Below are 25,361 nucleotides of genomic sequence, written 5' to 3'. Positions count from 1 at the left end.
CCTCTGGTATCATCATAAACTAAGCCACCACCATCTCCTGTTTGACTCTTAATATCTCCTAACTGGTTTCCCCATTTCTCCTTCTTGTTACAATCACAGGGCCTTTGCTTATGCTGATCTTCACTGTGAAATGCTATCCCCACATTTCTTTATCTGGTTAACACATATCTACCTTCCAGGTCTCTCCTTAAGTGTCATCTCATCAAGGAAGATATTCAGCTTTATTGCAATATCACACACATAGACAATTCACCCATTTAAAGCATGTGAGTTAATGGCTTTTAGTGTAGTCACAGAGTAGGGTAGCCATCACAATGATCAATTCTAGAACATACTCATCACATCCAAAAAGAGACCCCGTATCCACTAGCAGTTGCCTCCCATTTTCCTCTCCCCCCAGCTCCTGGCAATGACTGATCTTTATCTTCCTAGGGATTTGCCCACTGTGGACATCACATATAAATGGAACCATACCACATGTGGCCTTTTGTATCTGGCTTCTTTCACTTAGCATAAAGTTTTCAAGGTTCCTCCAAGTTGCAGCATGTGTCAGCATTTCATTCCTTTTTATGCCCAAATAATATTCCATCATATGGACAGACCACATTCTATTTATTCATTCATCAGTTGATAAACATTTGGGTTGTTTACACTTTTTGTCTTATGTGAATAGTGCTGATATAATATGTGTGCACACATTATGTGTAGAAGTGTTCTCATTCCTCTCAGGCATATATCTAGGAGTGGAATTTCTGGGTGATATGGTAACTCTACTTTTAACCTTTTGAGGAACTACCAGACCATCTTTGGAAGCCGTTCTTGGTCCTCTAAGATTAAGATTCCCTCCCCTTAATTGTATATTCTTCATACCCTTTACTTTTCTTTCAGAGCAGTTGTAAAAATATATCAATGGCCTGAGTAACTCTTGACTTAATTCCCTAACCCCTCTAGACCACCAATGTCCAAAAGAAATATGAGGTAGCCATATGTTTACTTTTACATTTTGTAGTAGCCACATTTTTTTAAGGTAAAACAAAACAGGTGAAGATAACTTTTTAAATATCATTTATTTAACCAAATACATCCAAAATGACATTTTAGCATGTATTAAATCTTTTTAAAATAGTAATGAAAAATTTTTACATTCCTTTTTTATATTAAGTCTTCAAAATCCAGTGTGTATTTTACACTTTCAGCACATCTCAATTCATACTCACAACATGTCAAGTGCTCAATAACCACCTGTGGCTAGTGGCTACCTTACTAGAAATGCAACTTTCGACTGCTTACTCCCTGAGGGCAAGAGCCCTGCCTGTTTTTGCCAATTGTTGGATTCTCTGCCACTAGTTCAGTGCCTAAGACATAACGGGCATCCCATGAATATTTGCTAAATACTGAATAAATCAATCTACTGTGACCTCTATGCCTCCAAAAATAATTTCAAAAATTCAGCATTCACACAGATTCAGCTGGTGTTTTTCAGCTATTTGAATTTGTTAAGAAAAGGGGATGAGATGTGGGATTATTACATGCAATACAGTGATTACAAGGACCTTCCCTTTTTCGGGCAACTGGTGTCTTTGTGAAGCCAGAACCAATTTAACACAGAGAGGTTTGGGGTTTTTTTTTTAATGTGACTATTTGATTTTACAGTGCATGATTCTCTTTGAAAGGGTGGAGCACCTGTCCAGGGAAGCCTATCTAATTTCCTTTCTTTATGTAGAATGTTGGCTAATGTTATCATAAAAGGAAATAGCTCCAACAAGTGAGTGCACACATGTGCATGTGCACACACACACACACACACATACACACACACAAAGAGCTCATGAGTCCATGGGAAAAATGAATCTTACAGCAGTTTCCAAAGAGCCATCCTTCTTTGTGGTGAGGAAATAATTACCAGCATGTAAAAGCCTGTATACATTCAATCATTCTCACTCCCTACAAAATTCAAATCTACAATTGATTCACTTACTGAGTTCCTCAAATCAGCTTTGTCAGAATTGCTCAGGAATGGAATGAGGCCAAGCATTGCTCAATGGGGACTCAGGACAAGGCAAGTCAGCCATGATCAGTGCAGAGTTGGCCACATGCAATTACACCAAGACTCATGGGACAGCAACGCCCTGCTATGGTCCCTCCCCAGCCAGGCCCCCATTGCCTGGGCTGCAGCCAGAAGCCATTAGGCACAGGTGCATTACACTAGTATGTACTTAATGTTATTGGTGCTTAGGGGGTTGTAGTTGATGATAGTTTATTAATGGGCCCAATTCTTCCCAACACCCTATATATAGGCCTTTGCCATATAACTTACAGTTCTTCCTACTCAGGGAAGATTCAGAGTATATTTCTCCATCCTTTGATGTTGGGTTTACTCATGTGTCTTGCTTTGGCCAGTACAATGTTAGTCTGTGTTACGTGACTAAAAGCTTGAGAAGTGGACAGTCAATCCTTCTAGCTCTCACGCTTCTGCCATCACCATGAGACCATACCCAGACAGGCCTGCTCATCCCAGAAGACGAGAGACACCCATAACAGAGTAGGGCTTCCCAAATGCATCCAGCCTACAGCAACCAACCCTCAATGGATCGACAGACCCAGGAAAACAGATGTTTGTTGTATCAAGCCACTGATTTGGGGTGGCTTGTTACACAGCACATTTGTGGCCATAGCTGACTCACACAAGGGCCACTGTCTCTTATCCCTATAGATTTTAACCAAATTTGAGCAAAGAGCTATATGGGGAATCTGCAATTGCCTTTATGTATAACAAGTCGATTGCAGAGCTACTTTGGCTCTGACACTATCAGTTACCTACCCAGAAACCAGTTATTTCTTTCTTCTTCCTTGTTAACAGAACCCCTATTTTATTCAGGTACTGGGCTGCCTTGTTTCTTAGGAACTGTTGGCCCAGCCCCAGGGACTGAATCATGATTGGTTTAACCAGAGTTTGGCAACTACACCCTAAGGACTAAATCTGATACACTGACTATTCTGTAAATAAACTTTTATTGGAAGAAAGCTACGCCTGTTCATTTATGCATCATCTATGGCTGCTTTCATGCTGTAGTAGCAGAGCTGAGTAGTTACAACATAAGTTGTTTGGACCATAAACCCTAAAATATAACCATTTCTTACAGAAAAAGTTTGCCATTTCCTAATCGAAAGATTAGATTCTAAACTAACCATGTCAATCAACACCCCCCTTTGCCAGTGACTGGTTGAGGAATGGTCCCAAGACTCTATTCTGACTATTCTATTGAGGGACTTCCGCACTTCCTATCAGCCCAGGGCTGATGGGGCCAAGATAAAGGAAGTCTGCTGGGGTTTGCTGGGACAGACTTGAATGTACAGATTGCAGGGAGGCACACCGCCCTTTCGTCTTGCCTTTGGGTGTGGTCACATGAGGATCCTATTTGGATCGTGGCGGCCTCCAAGACCATGAAAAGAAAGGCAAGAGCATCGCAGAGAAAGAAGAAACTCATTCCAAGCTATTCGTTTAGCAAACCCTGGGATAACCTATCTCTGCCCTTAGTGTGTGAGAAAATAAAGCCCCGTTGTTCAAGATGGGTGGCCATCACTTGCTGACTAGTTCTGCCCCAAAAAGCCCAGAGGCTGTGCAAGGGGACCAAGGAGGTGGACCTGCGGCCACCATTGAGGCAAAGTAACCCATCTACAGATACGTGAATTTTGCCAGATAAAGTCAGCATTTCCTCAGTCTCACCAACCAGATGAACTTGTCCTCTCACAAAAGAGGCAGAGAGAAACGTGGAAGCTCCAGTCCTAGCTCACAGCCAAGGAGACAAAGAGTGGAAACTGGGGACAGTGCCAGACAGGAGAGATGCAACGATGCATGTGTCACGTTTATGGACCTTTGATCTGTGCACCCAGTAGACACTGCATGTCTAGACACTGGGTTTATGAATGGAAACTTGCAGTCATGTCTGCTAGCATTCTTCCTCCCTACACACCAGAGGAAATGAATTTTGCTCCACTAGACACAGGTATAAGAAATGTCACATTGCTATTTTTATAACTCCAGTTAAATCTTCTCTGTGTCTCCATACACCTGGCAGGTGGGAAATTCAATCTTGCCATTATTGGGGCTTCCTTCCCTTTCCTATGAGTTTACATAACAACTCTGGGCTTACATGTTGTTGCAAAGCCAGGCAGGAACTAGGTCCCTGGAGGTCACCGTTATTACAGCTGCTCCCAACCTGTTCACCTTTGGGGCCATCTGTGGCAAGAAGACCCTCATGGGGTCACTTCACTGACCACAGTCTCAGCCATGAGGGCCCTCAGTGCAGCAGGTCTCCACGACACACAGACACTCCAAAAAGCCTTCCTTTAATCTCAGCTTCCTCTGAAAGCTACCCTCACTTTCTCACCTCTAAACGCAAATGCCAACTCCTCCCCATCGTGCCAAACCTTGGTGATGACCCGCCTAAATCCTGCTCAGTGGGCCTCAGATACCAGCTCTTCACCTTCCCCCTTCAAGGTGATGATGCAGGGGTACCTGAGATCTTCAGGAGCTCAACGGTGGCCTCTCTTTTTGGGGTGGGCTGAGGGTGGGAACTACACTCTCCTGTTCAAGCTCTATTTATCTTGCTCACCACTGTATCCCCAGAGCCTAGCATACAGCAGGTGCTATTAAGACCAGCACATTGTAGGTGCTATTACTGTCTGTTGAACTGAACTCTTGAGGTTGAAGCTATTAGCAGAAACCCGCCAAGCAACAGAATGGAAAACCAATCAACAACAAATATTTAAGCAATCATGGCTTTGAGTTCTGAACACAGAGGGCAAGTCTGGCCAAGTTTGGGCAATTTTAATATGACAGCCATTTTGCCTCCAAGCAAACTGGCATTGGCTCCAGAAGCCTCGCTCAGCCTCATAAAGGGATCCAGCTTCTCTTTGTTTAGGTTTGTACAGCATCACCTTTACCCTCATCATCTCCTCCTAATCACACGACTTCCTCATGAGGTGGATCATATGGCCTCTGCTCTAGAGATGAAGAAATGAGATTTTAGAGCATTTTAAGGAACTTTTCAAAGCCCCAGCAGAAAGTGGTGGAACTGGGAGATGCACCAGAGGCATCTACTCAGGAGCCAAATCTCTCAAGTTCACAAATTCCATGGTCCATGGACATCTAAACCCAGACAGGTTTTAAAGGGGCAGTATCCACACACACACCCCAGCACCACCACCAGCCAAGGGCTACTACTAGGTTTGATAGTTAAGAAGTATTATTTTATGTAGTTGAGTAGTATTACATAGTATTGTTTTAGAAAAACAAAATAACATCTCATCAGTCTGTAGCTATGACCATTTTCCAGAGGGAAGAAGCCACTTGTGGAATGTTTTACATGGCAAGCATTGACATGGGCTCAACTATATACTTTCAGAACTGGTTACAGCGAAAAGCAAATGTGCTCTGCAAAATCAAGGGACAAGAACTCAAGAGTTCTAGAGCCATCCAGGAAGGAGATAAATAGAAAAATGCAGGGCTGGAGAGAAGTGAGAGAGGTCATTGAGTTGGCCAAGACCAAGCATGGTCCCAGATCTCAAATGAGGTCTACAAAATTCATCGTTGCTTGGTGCAAATGGTTTATGCTTGCAGAAATTCAAAGCAAGGACCGAGTTTCTGGCCGGCAGCATGAGGGATAGAGGCAGCAGACATGGACTCAACTTCCCAGGATGCTGGGTGGCTCCGAGATATTGAGGCCCCCACCCCAGTCCCAGTACAAATCTTAGGTAGGGGTTCAGACATCCACAGCGCATGGAGTTTGTAGGCTTGAGAGTCTTGGCTCCTGTGCAGATGCCTCTGGTGCATGTCCCAGCTCCACGGCTTCCTACTGGGATTTTGAACAAACTACTTAAAATTCTCTAAAACCTCAATTCGTCATCTCTAGAGCAGAAGTCATATTATCCACCTCATCGGGAAGTTACTGTGAGATTAAGAGGGGATTGTAGAGTGAAGGTATTCAGCGCCTGGAACATGGCAAGCTCTCCATAAAGATAAGCGGCCATCCCCCTGACCTCTACATCTCAGAGGACAAAGGATTCCCTATGGACACCATGGGCCCCAAATCAGGCTGAACGGCAAGATATTTTGGGGATACCTAAGCCCTACCCAAGACCTACTGAGTCAGAATCATTGGAGGTAGGGCCCAAGAATCTATATTTATAAAGCCCAACCAGTGATCAATAGAATTGCAAAGTATTTTATTTTTCATTTTTTTACATTTCATTTTTAATATATCCACAGGTATGTAAAACCATCACAAGAATAAATTTTAAAATAGCTCATCACCTCAAAAAAATCCCATACCCTTTATCTATCATTCCCTACCCCTATCCCCACACCCCAGGCCTAGGAAACCACTAATCTACTTTCTATCTCTATAGATTTTCCTACTCTGGACTTTCTATTAGTGAAATCATATAACATGTGACATTTTTGTGTCTGCCTTCTTTAACTCAGCATGTTTTCATGGCATATTCATGTTACAGCAGGTATCAGAACTTCACTACTTTTTGTGGCCAAATAGTATTCCACTGTGTGGCTATACCACCACATTTTATCTGTTCAAGTGTTGATGGGCATTTGGGTTATTTCCACCTTGTGTCTATTATGAATGATGCTATTATAAACATTCATGTGTAAGTTTTTGTGTGGACCTGTCTTCATTTCTGAATAGGTATATTTCCAAGAAAGATATGCAAAGACCAATAAGTACATTAAAAATGGCTCAGCACCATTTGCCATTGGAGAAATGCAAAGCAAAACCACAATGATATACCATTTCACCCACTAGGATGGCTACAATCAAAAAGACAGACAACAGCAAGCACTGGTGAACATGTGGAGCAGCTGGAACCCTCACACATTGCTGAGGGGAATGTCAGAGGCTGCACCACTTTGGAAAACAGCCTGGCAGTTTTCAAACAATAAAATATAGAATTACTATATGACCCAGAAATTCCACTCATAACTATAGACTCGTTTAATCTGTGAAAAATGAAGTATTGGTACTTGGCAAGAACAAAGAGAGGGAAAGAGACAGAGAAACGGAGGTTGGAAATAGACTTCATGACAGGAGTGCATTGCTATTTGCCTTTTGTAGTGAGAACTTCTCGCTTTGGTGACTGATTCTGGGGATGAAGACACAATTATTCATCAAATGTGGCCCTTCAGTGACTTCATCAGCTACTCAAAGAAACCACCCTCTGTTCTAAATCAAGAGGAAGATGTGCTGCTTTGGACCTGGTGAGCGTGGTAGGTCTGACCTCTATACTTTATGAAAGATGGAGGGGATTTTCAAGAGTAATGTTGACTGTATTGGATTTTTTGTTTTGCCCACTGACTTTTAGAACCTCCTGCATAAGGCCTGACTTTCCTGCACTTTTTATTGCTTCTAAGTACATTCCCAATTCAACATCTTCTAGAGGGTATTTGCAAAGAAACAAATCTCTCTCCAGAAAAAAGAAAAAAAGGCCAAGAAGATAAACAAAGTTACACCGTAGAGTTAACACAAATTACATTTGTATCTATGAAGCACAATGAATTCTCATGTGTAATGAAAAAAAATGTCCTTCATTCTATACAGGCACAGGAAGAGATAGATCAAGGCACTTGCCCAGCACGTCCTGGGGATCTTATCTCATTTGTGTTAAGGTAGAGTCACTTCTGATGGATCCCATGGCTCAGTCATTTTTTTTATCCTCCTCTCTTGGCAAGTTCTAGGCACTTGAACACAGTGGTTCTGTACATGTTTATCAAATGAACAGGAGACAAGTGGCAACTGGGAATTCTGAAGTACAGTCAGAAACTGTGGGTATCTCCAAGACACTGTGGCCAGATTCCTCAGTCTCACCATTATTTCTCCATCTCAGCTCAAACCCTATGTATGGCCCTCGTTACAGACTTGATGTTTATATGGACACAGGTGTGTGCTGGGAGCCATGTGCATGATTTTAGTAAATCCATTTAGAAGGCTCCATGCTTCGGCATTTCACTGTGTCACTGCTCCTGCCCCCGGGAAGACGCTTCATCCCTCCACGTGACTGGCAAACCCCATCATGTGTGCACACATTGGTGGTCCCTTGTGTTCGTCTAACAGCAGTTCAAATTAAGGTGATCAGCCTTTGTGCCAATCATTTGATTCTGCAAATCATTCGTCTTGTGACTGATTTTTTAAATGCTTTACTGAATCATAACCTATAATTCAAGCAATGTGCACACACAAGAGGCTGACTCAATAAATTTCCTACGAACTGAACAGACTCATACAACCAACACCCAGCTCGAGAAACATTACAGAACCTCCTATACCCGCTTCAGTCACTATTCACCCCTCACTGCCAACTGCTCAACTTGTCTCACCTGAGTTTGCGCTTTACGTTAGGTAGTGGTTCTCAACTGGGATAACTGTGTCCCCCAGGGACCATTTGGCAACATCTGGAGACATTTTTAGTTGACACATATGGGGACACATATGTTACTGGCAGCTAGAGGGTAGAGGTCAGGAAAGCTGCTGAACATCCTCGGTGCACAGGGCGACCCCCAACAGAAACATCCAACCTCAAATGTCAACCATGTCTCGGTCGAAAAACCCTAATGTAAACAGACTCATACGCTATTTACTCTTTTATGCTGCAATCGATTTTAACCCTTTGATTCTGATCATTTAATAGGCAGCAGAAATGTCATTTGGAGGCAGGTAAAATCCCAAAAAGGAAGTCCAGACCTGCCCACAAACCCAATGCCTTTAGAGCTGGGATTTTTGGCTTACTTTTGAGTGTTTTTTTTTTTTCCTTAAAATGGCATCCACTGAGCTCAAGGCCCTTAAATTTCAGAGGAATTCTGCACACACCCACAGAGGCACACATGTCATTTACCTGCAGACACCCACCCACAGACGCACACACACCCAGAGGCGCAGACACCACCCAGGGCAGAGAGCAAGCTTCACCCCCTGCTCTGCAGTACCCTGAAAAGCAGAAACGCACCCTTCATTACAGGGAGACACCGACTTGTTCAATTCGGACTCCAACCGTCAAGCGGATGCTAAGCCCGGCTCTCAGTCTTTTACCTCTAGGAAAGAGAGATGGATTTTTTTTTTCTTTACTCAAGAATATAGATTTTAAAAACAAACACTTCTGCATCTCAAAGCAGGCTGTACTTCCTGAGCTGCACATATTGATCAGCATTTTTATTGTCAATTTTCTTTTAGTTGAACTGGGAAAAATATATAATCTAATTATGTCTTTAGTGGCAGTTAGGAATCAGTCACACTAAATCCAACTGGGTGTGTTTGCATGATTGAGGTGTTTAATTTGGGGGACAATGAAGCAGAAGCACTGGCTGTGTTTTAACGTAATTAGCACAGAATACCCCTGAAGGGTTGAAATATCACAACACGAAGCTTATTCTGTAGCAAAAAGAAATTCTACCTCTGGAACTAAGTCGAGGTGGTTTGTGGCTGCATGCACCATTTAAACCAGAACGTTTTATTAACTCTCTTCAAGAGTCCCTGGAAAGGAATAGGAAAGACTGAAATACTCCAAGTCTTGACTAAGCTTCTTCAAAGGGATATAACCTGGCCTCATAGATATCATGCACTGTGGTTCTCTAAGCTGCTGATTCCCAGATTCTTCTATTTCATAAACCAGTGAAACATCTTTTTAATTTTAGGAACTAACATAAGGTCGCCTTTGGCAGGGGGCAGGGGGCAGGAAGAAAGGGCTTTTTTAAACTATCAATTTCATCAGAAAATAAAAACACCATAATCAGTCAAGCTGGATTCGGTTTGGCTGCAGTAACAAACAACCCCTAAGGCTCATTGTCTTGGAACCGCAGGAACTGTTTTTCTCACTTGTGCTACATGGGCACGGCGTGTCAAGGAGCAGGGAGTGGAAGGGGCTGTTTCCACGCTGAACTTACTCTAGGGCTCAGGCTGATGGAGGTTCTATCGCCTGTGAGGGCAATAAAGGGGAACACAACACTCTGGAAGGCCAGGCACTAGAAATGAAATGCCCTGGCCTAGAAGTGACCCACTGTACTCCTGCCCCCGCCCATTGGCCAGTACTAGTCACATCGCCTGCCCACCCCCACTGAAATGGAGGAAAGAGGTACAACCCTCGCATTGCCAAGAAGAGAACTGAATAAGAGCTTTAGAAATTTCTATCTGACAGCATTTCACAAAAGAAAAAAAAAATCTGAAAATACAAAATAAAATTTAATAGGCATAATTTCAAAACAAAGAACAGTACCAAAAAAGGGATAAAGAATACTCTTTCCCCAATGTGCACATTCCCAAAACATTTTCCCAGGTATTTTTTTTTTTCATTTCATGCTTGACCCAGGAACATTTTATACAGAACTATCATGGTACAAGGAACCCCATTTGGGGACCACTGCTCTGGGCCAGGCGTGGAAAAGCCCCAGGAAGAGAGCGAAGTCCTTAGGGAAGAGCTGGCAGGGCCGGGATGCTCACGGTTCTCACCACCAATGCGCAGACATTCACAGGGAGCGTCTATGCGTCCCAGCCCCAGACGGTGGGCTCGGCAGCTTTGCTCATTGCTTTGATCTTGATCATCACTGTAACGCCGTCTGGTCTCAACGTCTAAAATCTCCACACTAGCGACGTTCTCCTGTCTTCTGCCTCTCCATCCCTTCTCCCTTCCGTGCCTGCTCTTCATGACCTCATGACCCTTTTTGCTTTGCCTTACCCGTCAGCTAGGACCCTACGGTCATCTCCAGCCCCTCCCACCTCAAATTCGTTTCTTCAGTTTAATTCGGGCAACATTAAACTTAGTCCTTTTTTTTAAATCCCATTTTATCTGATCAGAATTATCTGCCCATCTTTCTAGCCATCCGCTATCTGTACACCGGCTTAGTCTGGGATGATGTCCACTTGATATGAAAGAGGTTTATTTCTTAAGGTGGTAAGATTTGAGGTGATTTTTCTTTCTTTTTTGTACTTTTCCTTACTCCTTAAATTTCTTTTTGAACACATAATGCATGAAAAATAATCATGGTTTGTTTTTTTTAATTTACCTTGTATTTCACTTACTCATACACTCATCTTCTCTCCCTACCTGACCACAAACTTCCTGAGTTATCGGTTCGTTTTGCTGTTCCAGCCCCAGAGATTCTGATTCTAAAGGATGGGCCATTGGAGTCTGCATGTCCAAAAGCATCTCAGATGATTCTCTGGTCCTTAAAGCCAACATTCTAGGAAGCCCTGATTCAAAACAAAGGACCCTCAAGGAAGGTGGCTCTGTAGTTTCTTTTCCTGCCCAGCACAAGCAGCAGCTGGAGTATTACCCAATCAGTGCCAACCATGGCACTGATCAAGTGTATGAGGAATTCAGAAATGATTTGACCACGGTTGAGGACAAAAAGGAGGTCCTTCACTTGGATGTTAGGTTCCCCCTAATACATGGTGGAAACAGATAATGATGCCTGTTCCTCCAGCTTCAACATCGCATGGCTTTTTGTCCAGTAGATGAAATGACTCCTTCCCCAAACCCAATCCCAGTTACTCACATACATTACACACAAGATCTGACAGAACCCACTTCACAGGTGGTGTTAAATGGAAGTGCAAACTTGAGTTCAAGCAGTTAAGGAGAGCTTTCAGCAGCTCTGCCCATCTGAAACCTCACTCCATCTCAGGGCAAGGCCTCTGTTTAAGCAGCACTGTCTTCCAGTAGAGTTAATGACACTGACTCACATCAAATGCAAATGGAGGACAGAAAGGTTCTTTTAACAAAGATTTACATCACACACACACAGCCTAGAACCTGACCCCATTCAGCAAGCAATGCTGTTGGAATCAAAGACCTGTGGACACCTTGGTTCGCTGATGCAAACCTTGAGAGAGATGAACCTGACACCACGGAGCTCACAGTGCAGGGAGAAGAAACAGACTTGAGCAGAAGTGAGGATAATGCACGATGGAGGAGAAGAGCCAAAGCGGCACCAAGGACTGGTTTCCAAATGAGGTCCCTAAGCCAGGCCAGGCCAGCTACATGAGACTCACCTGGGAGCTTCTGTAAACAGGTTCCCGTTGAGCCTCTAAGCATCAAAATTTCTGGAAGCAAGTGCCAGGAATTGGTATATTTAATAAACACCCTCCTGCAAGTGATTCTGATGCGCCCATGGCTCGGGAAATATGGAAACACCAAAAAAGGCACTACAATAAGTCCATAAATGCAGCTACCATATTAACATCCTCCATGCATGGTCCCCAAAACTTAGAGTGACCCTGCCAGCGCAGCATGTGTGGGAATGACTGTGGACTTTGTCACTTTCAGAGCCAGGTACCTCAGGAACTTGAATCCTACCCTGCTGGCCACCCTGCCTCCCACAGGGGCCAGGCGGGGGTCCTCCTATGAGTTTTCTACAAGTTTTAGCACAATGTGTCCTATTTTCCAAGATCACTGGGGTCCAGAGATGTTAAACAAACTGCCCCAGTTCTTGCAGCTTGTAACAGTCTCTGAAAGAGCAACCCTGTAGAAAGAAACTGAAGTGGTTCCCTGTGTGAGACTCTAACAGCCAGGGAGTCAGGAGAACTGGGCCCCGCTCCTGTTTCTGCACTTGCCTTAGTTTTCTGTGAGCATAAACTAGCAACAAGATTCTCTGAGGAGACATGGAGAAAGGGTTAACTCCAGGCATTTTTTTGTAGACAGTTTCAGGGTCAGCGATGATTTCACAGGATAGAAAACATCACAGTCACAGAACACTTGGCATTCAAATACCATATTTTCATTTCAAAGGGCCCTCACTTGCCATCTAATCTTATCCTCCTAACTGTCCTGGGAGAGAAGCAGGACTGATATTCCTAACCCCACTCCCCAGATAAGGAGACTGACGCTTGCCAGCTGCCACCAGGGAGTGAGAGCCACTTTCATTGTCAGCCCCCGCTGCAACCTAGCCACTCCCAGATCTGGTGCACTTCCACCCAAAGAGACAGAAGGGCTGAGCCACTTAACTCTGCCAGTAGGGACCAAGACCCAACCCTACAGGGCCCTGGTGACTTGGCCACACCCCATCTGGGATTTCCAGGTGAGATGCCAACTGCTGCCTACCCCACATGTCTCAGCTGACAGCAATCCCTCAGAGAACATCTCCCTGAGCCTCCAAGATTGTGTCAGGGCTGCCCAGAACTGCCTAGCCTTCCCCTCCTGCAGAAGTTATCAGCCTGTTTGTCACAGCTCATTCAAATACATGCTTCCCTATGCTCACCATATTAGCTGCAACACCTACAAAGGTTAATAATAAATGGTAAAACCTAGTATCTGTTGAGGGTGGATGATGCACTTTAAATGTGACATCTTATTTAGTCCTCAATGTAAATGCAATAGTAGGAGCTATTAATAGCCAATTGTCAGGTGAGAAAACTGAGCCACAGAGAAGTTACATAACAACTTGCCCAAGGCAAAAACTAGGAGGTGGTGAGACTCAATTTGAGCCCAGGTAGTCAGATTTCAGAACTATGTTCACTACCACTAGAGGTGCCTTCCCAGAATCTATTAGGTAATTAATGAGTCTTTGCTAAATAAATGAACAAGCAGATGGATGGATGGATAGACAGGTGGGTAGATGAGTGGATAGGAGGGTAGATGGATGAACAGAGAGAGGGAGGGACTTGAGAGGCATTGGTTGCCATTTACTCAAGGCCCTCTGAAAAATCAAAGGCATTCTCTCCACCTACAGGTGGGCAGGTGAGGGACCTTGCCCAGGGAATACCCGTCACCTTAGATAGTGCCCAGCCTTGGTCACTACACCTCTTTCATTGACTAGGAAAGTAAAAACCTTGCATTAATAGTGTGTACAAATTACAGCAAGGTTGTGGAGCCAATGACAGCTGGGCAATCAATAATCAATAACCTGGCTATGTCACAATGCTGCCATTCCAGGCAAGTTCCACCAAGGAATTCTGTAATCGCTCCATCAGGTAATGCAGCCTCATCAAGTCCTCTCCAACCATGAGAAGGAGGGGGGTTCATCAAATACTTGCAGTTCGCCCTGGTAGGCTCGGCCCCTTTCTTCGTCTGGGCCCGACCCTCAGCCCCCGGCTCTGAGCCCCCTCCAGTCCTCCAGGCCGGCCCTTATTCCAGCCTTTGGATCGACCCTCGTGACTGCCTGCCCATCACGCGTCTCCACCTTTCTTCACAGGTCCTCTTTTCAAGGCTTTCCTTCGATCTGACCTTTACCAAAGGCTGGAAGAGTTGTTCACAAAATCCAACTCAACCTGGGTAGAAGAGTGGGGTGGGAAACAGGCCTCAGTTATGGGATCAAGTCCAAGCAAACTTGAGGAGGAAAAGAAGCTGAACAGCTATCAAGAGAGTCAGTGTGGATTTTACATAACTGAAGCTGGAGATTAAGGGGCCATGGCAGACACAGCTAAATACGATATAGACTCTTTTTTATCTTTTCATTATAAACATCCGTCCTCCCACACTAATAACTGTGCTTCAGTTATTATAAAGGCCTTTGCTAAGGGCTAGTCAGAAAGACAGGGTGCTTTATGCGATACAGCAAGAAGGCTCGTGGGCAGGTACATTCCTGACACCATCTTCTAGAGGACTCCTGGGATTCTGGTTACACAAGCTCTATGTGTTCTCTCTCACTTCTGCTATTGTAGGGCTACCAAAGTGAAGTGGCTAATAGTGTATGCCCAGAGACCAACGAGGTGGTTCAAATCCGGCCCCACCTCTGAGTGACTGCATAACACCGGGCAAATTATATAGTTTTCCTGAGCCCCCGTTTCCTCATCTGTAAAATGGGTACGTTTCTTCCATCAGCTAAATTCTACCTAGGCATATGTAAACACCAGGGACACAGTGAGAATCAAGAGCAAGCACCTCTGCCCTCATGGTGATCACAGTATAGAAGGGGGCAGATATTCATCAAAGAATCAGGCCCAAAGAAATAGGTAGCTATAGTTGAGTCACTGTGGCCAGGCTTCCCTGGGGCAGTGGGGATGAGGCTGGCAGATGAGATGTCAACCAGGTGAAGCGGGAAGGAAAAGAGTTTGCCTGGCAGAGAGAGGATGTGCAAAGGCCCTGTGGCAGAAAAGAGCGCAGCACAGTATAGGAGCTTGAAAGAGACTAGCGAGAGCAAGCGAACATGCAGATAATCCTACCACCAGCCTCACAAAGGTATTACAAGGAAACTGAGACCCTGTCTATAACAAGTTCAGTAAATAAACCACACCTTCATCTAACACAGGACAAGTCTCCTTGGTGGTATTACCCACGAAGAGCTGCTATGGACTCAGAAGCCAAGTTCAATGCGCTTCTTGACAGCCCCCCAGTCGCGGAACACAGTGCACCCTTGGGCTTGTGAAACCCAGGGCAGGGCCCAGGATGATTTAAGTAGTGATCAAATATCAAGAACCACAACAGAAACCTGCAAAAAGAGAAGCAGCAGCTTTCTTTCAAAGCTATAGTTGGTCTCTACTGAGATTCTTTCAGATGGAAATTAAGCAGCTCTTCGCCAGCGCCTGAGAAGAGCCCTTTCGCCCGCCAAACAGACAGAACCGATGAATCAGGCACACTGGTGGGTCAATCAGCCCGCGCGTGTGAACAAGTTTATGGTGGAAATGAAGGGCTTTATCTGTTTGGCAAAACACAGGGTGATTTATCTCCAGGAGGGAGGAGAGTCTAAAGCAGCAACATGGAGGCTGCTGGCTGGGCTTTCTGGAAGGGGGAGGCGGTGAGGAAGCAGGCTTCCGTTTCATCTGCACCCCCCTTGCAGAGGAAGCTGGAGAAAGCTTTGCAGCCATCTGTGTGCTGTTTGCATCTTGTCTGGCTGGGTGGCTGTGCCCCAAACGAGGGTGGGTGGGGCAGCTCTTGTGTTTGGAGAGAGAAGGGAGGGAAACCAATGGAGGTGGCAAGAGGAGTCGGGTGCCAGGGAGGACTGGCCAGGCCTGAGGGCTGCAGCATACTCAGCCTCGGGGCCCCTACAGCAGCCCAGAAGGGTCTTCCCAATCCATCCCTGTCCTGGTGCCTACAGACAGTCCCTTGTGTGCAGATTCACCAGCACATACTGATAAGTCCTACATAGGGTTGCCAGCAAGGAAAAGGACAGGACACTGGTTAAACTTGACTATTAGATGAACAACAACTGATTTTTAGTGGTTGTATATCCTAAATATTGTTGCATTGGGATATACTTACACTAAAAAATGTGTTAATTTTAAATTGAATTTAACTGGAACTCCTGTGTTTATGCAATACTAGTCCTGCATTAACACAACCTAGGATTCGGAAAAACTCATGCACACAAAAACAAAACACATACACATATACACACACATATGCATACAAACCCATATGCTTTGCGTTATCCAAAGTGAAGGAAAAAGCAAGGGTCAAAATGAGGACCCCTACCCTGCCACACTTCCCTGTCCTCTGTCTCTAGGCTCAAAACAAGCAGAGTCCTTGTCTCCTTGGGGCCATGTGTCGTCCAGGTCCACGCTGGGATTGGAGGTGCCCTGATAGAGCACAGCACTGGCCAATACCTGCTCAGGCCCGGCTTCTGGGCTCTGTCCTGGAAGACACAGCAGCACCTGGTGGGCCTTGGCAAATACAAGCAAAGGGTAGGGGGCTCTAAGCTAGCAGTTCTTCGTGGAGACCTTCTAGGAAGCCCCATTTCCTTTCATCTGCTCCCACTGCCGCTACCCCAATCTCCATCCCTGCCGTTCCCTCACTCACTAAGCATTTACTGAGCAGCTTCGAAGGGCCTGGTACTGGCCTCAACACTCAAGACATAGCCTCTGGTAAAGCCACAGTCTAGCAGGCTGAAAACTCAGCAATGACCTGCTCAGCACTTGCTCATGCCCACGAGCCAAGTATGTGCAAGTGGGAGTTATGTCACTGCATCCTCCCAAAGGCCCAGGAGGCAGCCATGATTACTATATTATTCCCACTTTACCTTTGAGGAAACTAAGGCCAGAGAGCTGGGACAGCATGCTCAAGAGCACACAAGCCGGAAGTGGCAGGGCCCAAAGGAGGCAAATGCTTGGGAGTCACAGTTAACATCACCAAGGAAGTTTGGGAAAGTGAACTTTCCATCCAGGTGAGGCCACCTGCCAGGGCTGGAAGCTGGAGTTCCCGCTGGGAGTGGCACCAAGGTATGGGCTGATCTAGGGGAAGGTGACATGGGCAGTGCCCTTCTGACTGATGCCTTTTAGGTTCAACCCCCACAGATAGATTGGTACCAGCTGGAGCCTTGAGGAGCTAGGGTGGGAAGGAAGCAAATTCCGCACAGATCAAACTTGGCCCTGGATACCCTGCTCCTAAGAGCATCACCCAGAAACACAGGTGTGGAGCATCAGGTGATATGTGCTGGAACAGTCATCGCAACACCGTTTGCAAAAGGGACAAAACAGAAACCATCCAGAGACCTACCCATCTAGGACTGGCTAAATAAAACAGTGCATCCACACAGCAGAATAACTGCCCTACGGGGAAGATGGAGCCCAGGTCCACATGAGACGATGTCAAGAATACACCACCGAGTAAAAAAAGCGGCTTTTCCAAACAACAAATATAACATTATCCCATCTTTATTTTTAAAAGATTAAAATTAAACTGTGCCAATACACGTGCTTGCAAACACATAGTGAAAGGTGTAACAGAATATATCTCAACCCTTCCCAGTGTTACTCCTGAGAAGCAAGATTGAAGAAAGCCAGATAAAGGAGGCATTTGGGGTTTTGTTTTTTATATAGTGGTGTTGTTTAAATTGTTTACAGTAAGTAAATAATAATTTGTAGTTCTAGTAAGTAGAACAAAAGCCCAGAAATTAGACTCAGACCACATACACTCTTTCACCCGGTCCGATTCCTAGAGGCCAGGGCTTACAACTCCATGAGGACAACATAGAACATCGAATCAAAAAGAAATATGAAGAGAGCAGTACATCTTCCCTCTCAGGCAAATACACATTCCAATTTAAGCCAATAGATTTCCAAATCACAACATCTCCCTTATCTAGAAACAATCGACACAAAACCCCAGAGCAAAGATTCAAGCCATGTCCAAGCTTCTCCAGGGCAGAGGTCTGAGAGGCAAGACAGGTCTGTACAGTCAGGGGCAGAGGGATTGGACGGGAGGGGGCAAAGAGCCAAGGAAACCAGTGGGGCTGTTCCTGCGGTTCCCCAAAGACCATCAGAGCCCAGAGTGGCACAGAGCCCCTTCGAGCCTGTTTCTATGACCTGAAACACAGCAAAGCCAGAGAGAAGGAAGACAAGCAAAGTTCATAAAGCCCAGCCACACCTGGAGCATGCCAAAGGTGTCTGCTTTTCTCTCTGTTTTTGAAAATCCCGCTTTCTCCTGCATGCCTTCAAGGTCCTTGCTCTGTGCATCAGCTCTCCCCTGTTCCCGTTTGCCTCTACTAGCCCTTTGGAGCCTCCTCCCCAGCAGCTTTTACAAGGTACCCTCCTATCCTCCCCACCCACCTGGGACCTGCGCTCCCTCACTGGTAGGTCCAGGAGTCAGACGCAGCTGGACTCTAGAGAAGCAAAGGCAGGAGCCCTGTGCACTATGAGCAGCCTGACACCTTCCTGTGGGGGACGTGGAGAAGGCAAAGGCCAACTCCTCCGTGGAACAGCCCCCAACACACGATGCTCAGCAGCTCTCAGGGGTCTGTACTGATGGTCCTGTCACCTCTACGTGCAGTCGCCTGCAAGGAGGACTGTCAGAAAGCTGTGTGTTGCTTGGAGAACAAAAAAAATGAAATTAAGTGAACCATCTGCTTATTAGTGAGAGCTTTTGAGGCAGACACTTAAATATGCATGCCCAGACATTATAAAACTTTGGGGGGAATGTTAATTTCAATAACCCAAGTTCACGTGCTTGCAAAAACCATCGTTCTTCTCTCTCTCTTCCTGGTGAGTTGGAGGCTCTGTACCCAGAGTCAAAGCACTGAGAAGCCTGACCTCACCAGATTTTGGCTGTTGTGCAAACTGGGATCCCAACACTAGCTAGGGACCCATCTTAGGGAGATGCTTAGGAAGGGACCAACCAGTCACCATTCCCTCTCTCTTTTCTTTCCCCTATCCAAAAATTGGATGCCGCCAGCCTAGTGCCTGGCCACAGAGCTGAGGACAGCCCACTCAGAACCCCAGTCCTGCCCCTGTCACCAAGGACCCACAAGGACTCCTCTGGAGTCCCACCAGTAAAGCACTTGCTGCAACCCCATCCCAGAGCTGCGTGCATTCCCAAGGCAGCCTTGGGACGTGGTGGGGGTGGTGGGGGTGGGTGGTATAAAGGCCCTTAACCTGAGACTCTCAGGGCAAATATTTTGAGCTTTGCAGGCCATACAGTCTCTGTTTCAACTACTCAACTCTCCCATTATAGCCAGAAAGCAGCCACAGACAATATATGTATATGAATGGGTGTGGCTGTGTGCCAATAAAACTTTATTTACAAACACAGGCATAGGGCTGGCTTTGGCCCGTGAACCCGAGCCTGTCTGCTCCAAAGAGAACAGGGACTAACCCATCTTGTGGACTAGCTCCTCATCCTGCACCTGGCACCCAGGAGCTGCTCAAATACTTGAAGAAAGAATGAGAAAGGCCCTCAGTGCAGAGAGGTGAGGGTCTCCCAGTGGCACCATCTTGTGCCAAAGAACCCAGCCGGGGCAGGGCTCTCCACTAAAGCTGGGTCTGTTTCCAAGATAATGTGGAAAAGTGACAGCCAAGTGATGCAGGGCGGACAGAGGCTCTTGAGTCATGAACACAAACTACAGTTTTACAAGAGAATCAGGACCGTGAACATCCTGTGTCTCACCGTACACGCCTTGTGGGATGCTGGAGTGCCCAGACTTAGGGTGATCTCCGTACCTCCCACCCAACTGGCTCCCGTTAAAATTCAAGCAACAGCCAACAAGCCAAAAAAGCCAAAAATGGTCTATTGAACCCAGTGGGCTCTCTTCAGCACAGCTGACCCTCCTCCTTCTTCCCCGCACCCCCCACCCACCCACGCACACGTCCTCTGCCTGCCGCTCCTCTGACCCCGGTCTTGGATTCTTCCACTCTCACTATTAAGATTTCCCTCCTGCCACGCCCCTCTCTCCCCAGTCAATTTCAGGTGGTCCATGGCCTGAACATATATCAACAACGCTCAAGTCTGAATTTCCAGCCCCAAACCTGTCTGTCCTGTTAGACATTGTCACCTGGGTTTGAGAGCAACCTCAGGCAGAGTCCAAAATCAAATTCATGGTCTTCCCTGCCACTCTCGAGGTCAGCTTGATCCTGCTTCTTTCTCATTCTCAATACCTAGTGGATCCTTAAGTCCTTCGGAAGGTGTCTCATAAGCTTTTCTCTACGAGGTCCACAACTCAACTGCCGCCACCATCATCCCTGGCAGGGACCCCAGGCCTGGCTCCTACACTGGTCTTCCTCCTTCTTGAACTCCAAGTCATGCTCAGAGGGCACAAAGAGACAGTGACCATCGCACTGAAATTAAAAGAATTAGGGGAACATTGCCCAAAGTCCAGGTCTTTCCAGCTAAGAAGCCCAAATCAAGCTCCAGTTTACCAGCACGGGGTTTAAATAGTTCCACAGTGATTAAAGCCAAGGGTAACACAGCTCATACTCCAAAACTACTAGAGGCACATAGGCACCCACCCCCTCCCCCACAGGGGTCTGAACCTCCCAGTATGTGGCCTGTTCCCCTCTCTTGCAGCTGAAAGGAGTGCCCTCCATGCCTTCTTCCTCCTCGGAGGACCGTCAGCCAACCTGCATCCCACTTTCAGCCCTTAGATGATGAGGGAACTTCCTACCGTTTCCCACTTATGCACTGCATTCCTCAGAAGCTTGTCTCACAAATTACAGGAGAGGCGAGGCAGACACGCTGCACTCCAGTGGGTGGCCATGTCTTCATGTCAGCTTGAGAGAGCGTTGCCAGGGAAATATCTATATCTCAGCAGAGGGAGTTTCAGCCCTGCGGAGTCCAGCTGCGCTCAAACGGGAATCCAGAAACCCAGATGTTGGTCCAACCACCCTGTCTCCACAAGCCAGCCTTTCAGTTCTCCAGCGTGGGGGTGAACCTGCCTGCTCTGCCCGCCCACACCCCTGCCTCCTGGAACCCTGAACCCGGAGAACCAAGAGGGAAATTGGAGGAAACAAGTGAGTTCCATGCAGAGAGCTAAGATGCTACCTGAATCCAATCTGAGGTTTAGGTGGATGATAACCCACCTTGCACTCTGCCAATATAAAAGAAGATGGAAGATGGAGTCTGATTCACCCAAATAATTAACACCAGAACTGACCATTTGTTTTGTTGTTTTTCTGTGTATAAACACTATGCCAAACCTTTTCCATTTATTACCTTGTGATTTTATTGAATGCCCACAAAACCTCCCACTGAGATTGTGTCTCATTATCTATATTCTATAGATGAGGAAACTGAGGCCCTTGGAGGTTGTATAAACTTCCCAAGGCCACATAGCTCCTAAATGGTATGGCAGGGACCCGAACTCAACACCCACACACACTCGGTCATTTTGGCAAGTGTAGACCAGTGGCTCTCAGCTGAGGTAATTCCACCTGCTCCTCCCTCCGTCTCAGACATTTAGCAGTGTCTACATATCTAGGGACATTTCTGGTTGTCACCTGGGGATGGGGAGACAGTGCTGCAGGCATCCAGTGGGTGGAGGCCAGGGATGCCACTATTCATCCTGCAGCACACCCGGCAGCCCCCACGGCGGAGAGTGATCTGGCCCCAAATGTCAACAGAGCCAAAGCCGAGACATACAGATACAGACAGTCACCAGTGAGAAGGGACAGACCTGTCGTCTGGACTCCCCTCTACAGGGAGCCCTATGCTGATGATCGCCTCCGCACTCTAGTACCAACCCCAGGGACTTGTGAGTGGAGAACCCATTGGGCGATTTCAGGGATCTGGATGAGTTATTACCCTTATATGCTCAGTTCTGCTCAGCACAACCCAGAAATCTACGCTGAGTTGCCTGGTGTTGGGGAAAAGCTGAACAGCTGAATTGGACAACCAGTTACATAGGAGAGACCCTTCTCTCTGCCCAGGAAGAGCTGTGGGCCACATGCACCCTGGCGTAGCTCCAAAAGGCGCCAGTAAAAGCTCTGGGATGACCAGTTCTTCCATACTTTATCAGCAGCGCTGGTCCTGGAGGGGCATAAGGAGTCTGTGAGGTTCCCGTTCCCAGGTGGGGCACTAGCCCTCACTGAGCACACACCCTCCTTGCACGGCACCTCCAGCAGGCTCCTGGGCTCCAGCTTACCTCCCAAAAGCATCCCCCAGCACCACCAGAAGAAGGAACCCCTCCTCAAAGACAAGAGCCAAGCCCAGAAGCCACTCTGGACAGCCAGTCACATGTAAATCTCCACCACCCAGAGTGCTGGACCCAGGGATGGGAAAGGGTATTTTATCCTTTAATAGTGTCTGGACAGGTGATGCCCACGCAGCTTCTATAGAGAAAAGTCCAAAATGATCTGCACCTAAAAATAATCTGCTATTGAAGAGCAAGGATGCTTTTGACATTTCAGCCATGCTAATGGTCTACACAGACAAAATCGCATGAAAAAGCGTTCTGTTCTTGATCCATTCGGACACGGTCTGTGAGTGAAGAAATGCACTCTCCTCAAAGAAACAGCTGCTGCTCCTGGCATCAACCTGAAACCGCTTCCTGGATTCTTTAAAGAGAATATTCCTATAGAAACTACAGAGGAGGAGCAATCTATCTTACAGGCATTCTCGGCAACATCGGCTTTGGCCAACCTCTAAATTTGAAAAGTGAGATGCCATCATTATAAGAGGCCACTGCCCCCAGAAGATCCAGGTGCCCCAAAAGGAGAGAATCAGATCCAGATTCAGGAAACAAGGACAGTTTCTGTCCAGTAATGACATAATCCTTCAAATTGAAGGATTCCCCTTTACCCTCTGTGAGCCAAAAAGTTCAACGGGATTTCTACCTTTTAAAAATTTCATCATCTGCCTATAATTCCATGAACCTCCAGAAAGTATTTAACATGCAGATTCTGGCCTAAGACCCTTGTCTCTTGTGATGGACCCCCAGCACCCAAACATGGCAGCAAGCAAGATTCATGGAGTGGATTTCAGTGCTCAATCACACTTTCTGAGCACATACTATGTGCCAGTGCTAAGTGCTTTCTATGGATAACATTTACTTAGTCCCAGGGCTAATAACCCCATGAAACAGGGACTGTTGACATATCCATTTCACCAACGAGGATGCTAAGGCTCAGAGAGGTTAGGTAACTTGCTCCGGGTTACCCAGCTAAGGAAGGCCAGAGCCAGCATTTGAACCCAAGTAGTCTGGCTCCAAACCAACACTCCTAAGCACCCCCCACTGCACTTGGTCACTTCATTCCAGGCTGGTATCCTGGTCTTTGGCAAAGTTCCATGTAAATGAGGGAGGTATAGGGGAAGGGAGGGGCTCCTAATGGAAAAGTTCACAGCATTGTACTGCCTCCATAACTGTGTTCCACACCCAGGACCTCTCCTCTCTCCACACTGCGACACATCCCTCTCACTCTCTCCATGATGTGCCCCAGTAAAACCTTCCAGAAATAGTATTGTTCTCCTGGCATCTCAGAGAGAAATTCACCTGGTGCTGGTGTCCAGGTGTCCACAGTCTGAATACAATGACAGCCACAGGGAGGTGAGGACCCTGAATCAGTGCCTGGGAGCAGCCCCATGCCAGGTCAGCTGGGCTTTGATGCAGCCTAGCGAACAGGACGCAGGCTGCTACTGCCTACGTCATTTGGTGGGAGAAAGGGGAACTCTCTCTTCTGGGGCTCACTAGCCGCTAATGAAATGTTTAAGACAAGCTCAGCCAAGCAAATGGTCGAGAAGAAAAACGTTTGGAAGAAACAAAAAAGTCAACCTCATAATCCATTAAAAACACTCAAGGTGGCAGCCCTGGCCACGGGGACAGCTGCTCGGTCAGCCCTTAACTGTCCTCCAGACACATGTACTCCCCAAATGTAAGGTCAGCCAGGTCACAACTGAAAGATTCAGTAAAGAAAGCAGAAAGTGGGGGTCAAGTTATCCACTGAGCTCCATCCCACACATCCCTAGGGACTCACATACCCGTGCACATATGCAGCAAATCACCCTCACGCATAGCCCCAGCCTGCAGGGACCAGAGCAGGGTGGCACTGGAGGGGATGCACAAAACTTTGCCTCACTGTCCTTCTCTGAAGGCATGGGGAGAGGAGAGTGACTTCAGGGATGGAAGCCACCTGCCTTCTCTCTCAACTCTCACTGCCCAACCAGAATGGCCAGCAATGGCAGGAAGATGCGGGGCAGGTGAGGGGCCTGGTGAGCCCACGTGCTGAGAGGCAGGGATTGGCAGAGCCTGTGTCTGGGTACTTCCCATCCAAGCCCCTTACCAGGTGAGGCACACAGCCGGCAAAGTCCCAGAGAGGCGCCCAGAAGAGCACTGCTCACAGCCACCCCCACCTCCTTCCCCTCCTGGGGGGCCCCCAGGACACAGAGCGCCCCTCTCACTCCTTTTTGGCCAACGCAGAGCCCACGGGTCTCCCAGCCAGCGACGGCGTCGGGGGGTGGGTGGATCGGCAAGTCGACGCTCCATAAACGAAAGGGGGTTGCCACCGACAACGAGCGCCTAGTTTCGCAGGAGGTCCCCACAAGCTGTCACACGGCGCCCGCCCTCAGGAGTTGCTGCCCAGTTACCAGCTCGGACCTGACAGCCTCGGGGGGCCTCCCTGCGCAGCCCCCAGCCCGTCCCTCCTGCGCCCCCGCTCACTTACACCTCTGCCCTCGCCACCTGTCTGGGTGCCGGTCTCGTCCCTGCTCAGACGTGGCGCGTCTTCTCCTTCCTCCTTCGCTGCGCTTCCTCCCTCCAGCCCCAGCTTCAACCTCTTCTCCTCCGGAGGGGCATCCTCCTCCTCCCGCCTCTGCCGGCCATCCCTGCCTCTGAGCCTGCCCGCGTCCTCGGGGCTGCAGGAAGGGCTGGCCATGGCTCCAGGGGGCTCTGTCTGCACTTGAGGAAGAGGACGGACCCAGCAGCCTCCCGAATCCGGCGGCCTGTCGGTGGGAGATCAGGCTTCTGAGCGCGGGCTCGGTGGGTTCGCGCGGCTCAGCTCGAGCTGGGCTCCTCTCCGCGGACCACTCCTGTCTCTCTGCCGCCCCCTGCTGGCCACTCTCGCATACAGCGGGCTCGCGTGGAAGAGGCCTGAGCGGGTCTCACCTGCCCCGGGCCAGGCCCGCTTCGCCAAAGCCCTGCCCCCAGGTCTCACCCCATGTTCTCCCTGCCCAAGGAAAGGAGGAGAGAAGGGACAGACAGACGTCCACTACTCCAACGCCCTTCG

The 25,361-nt window shown here is 47.4% G+C and overlaps 1 protein-coding gene across 22 annotated transcripts in view; it reads right to left on the bottom strand.

The window, feature by feature from the left end:
• The window catches only part of RBFOX1 (RNA binding fox-1 homolog 1), a 1,840,194-nt gene extending 1,815,077 nt beyond the window's left edge, over positions 1-25,117 (bottom strand). For 10 of the 22 annotated variants that reach the window (XR_012121954.1, XR_012121955.1, XM_073214698.1 and 7 more), the window contains exon 1: positions 24,801-25,112. Coding sequence is in view for 20 of the 22 variants with exons in the window: in XM_073214698.1 (XP_073070799.1) it covers positions 24,801-25,010 (210 nt within the window). In the remaining 2 variants the exon portion in view is untranslated. Of the gene's footprint in view, positions 1-24,800 lie in introns of all 22 variants that reach the window. The other 12 variants (XM_073214707.1, XM_073214694.1, XM_073214693.1 and 9 more) reach the window with 6 other exon arrangements.
• Between the last annotated feature and the right edge of the window lie 244 nt (positions 25,118-25,361).

This window comes from Manis javanica, chromosome 10 (genome assembly GCF_040802235.1).
Source record: "Manis javanica isolate MJ-LG chromosome 10, MJ_LKY, whole genome shotgun sequence".
NCBI classification, from domain to species: domain Eukaryota; kingdom Metazoa; phylum Chordata; class Mammalia; order Pholidota; family Manidae; genus Manis; species Manis javanica.
This window is presented reverse-complemented; position numbering and strand designations above follow the sequence as displayed.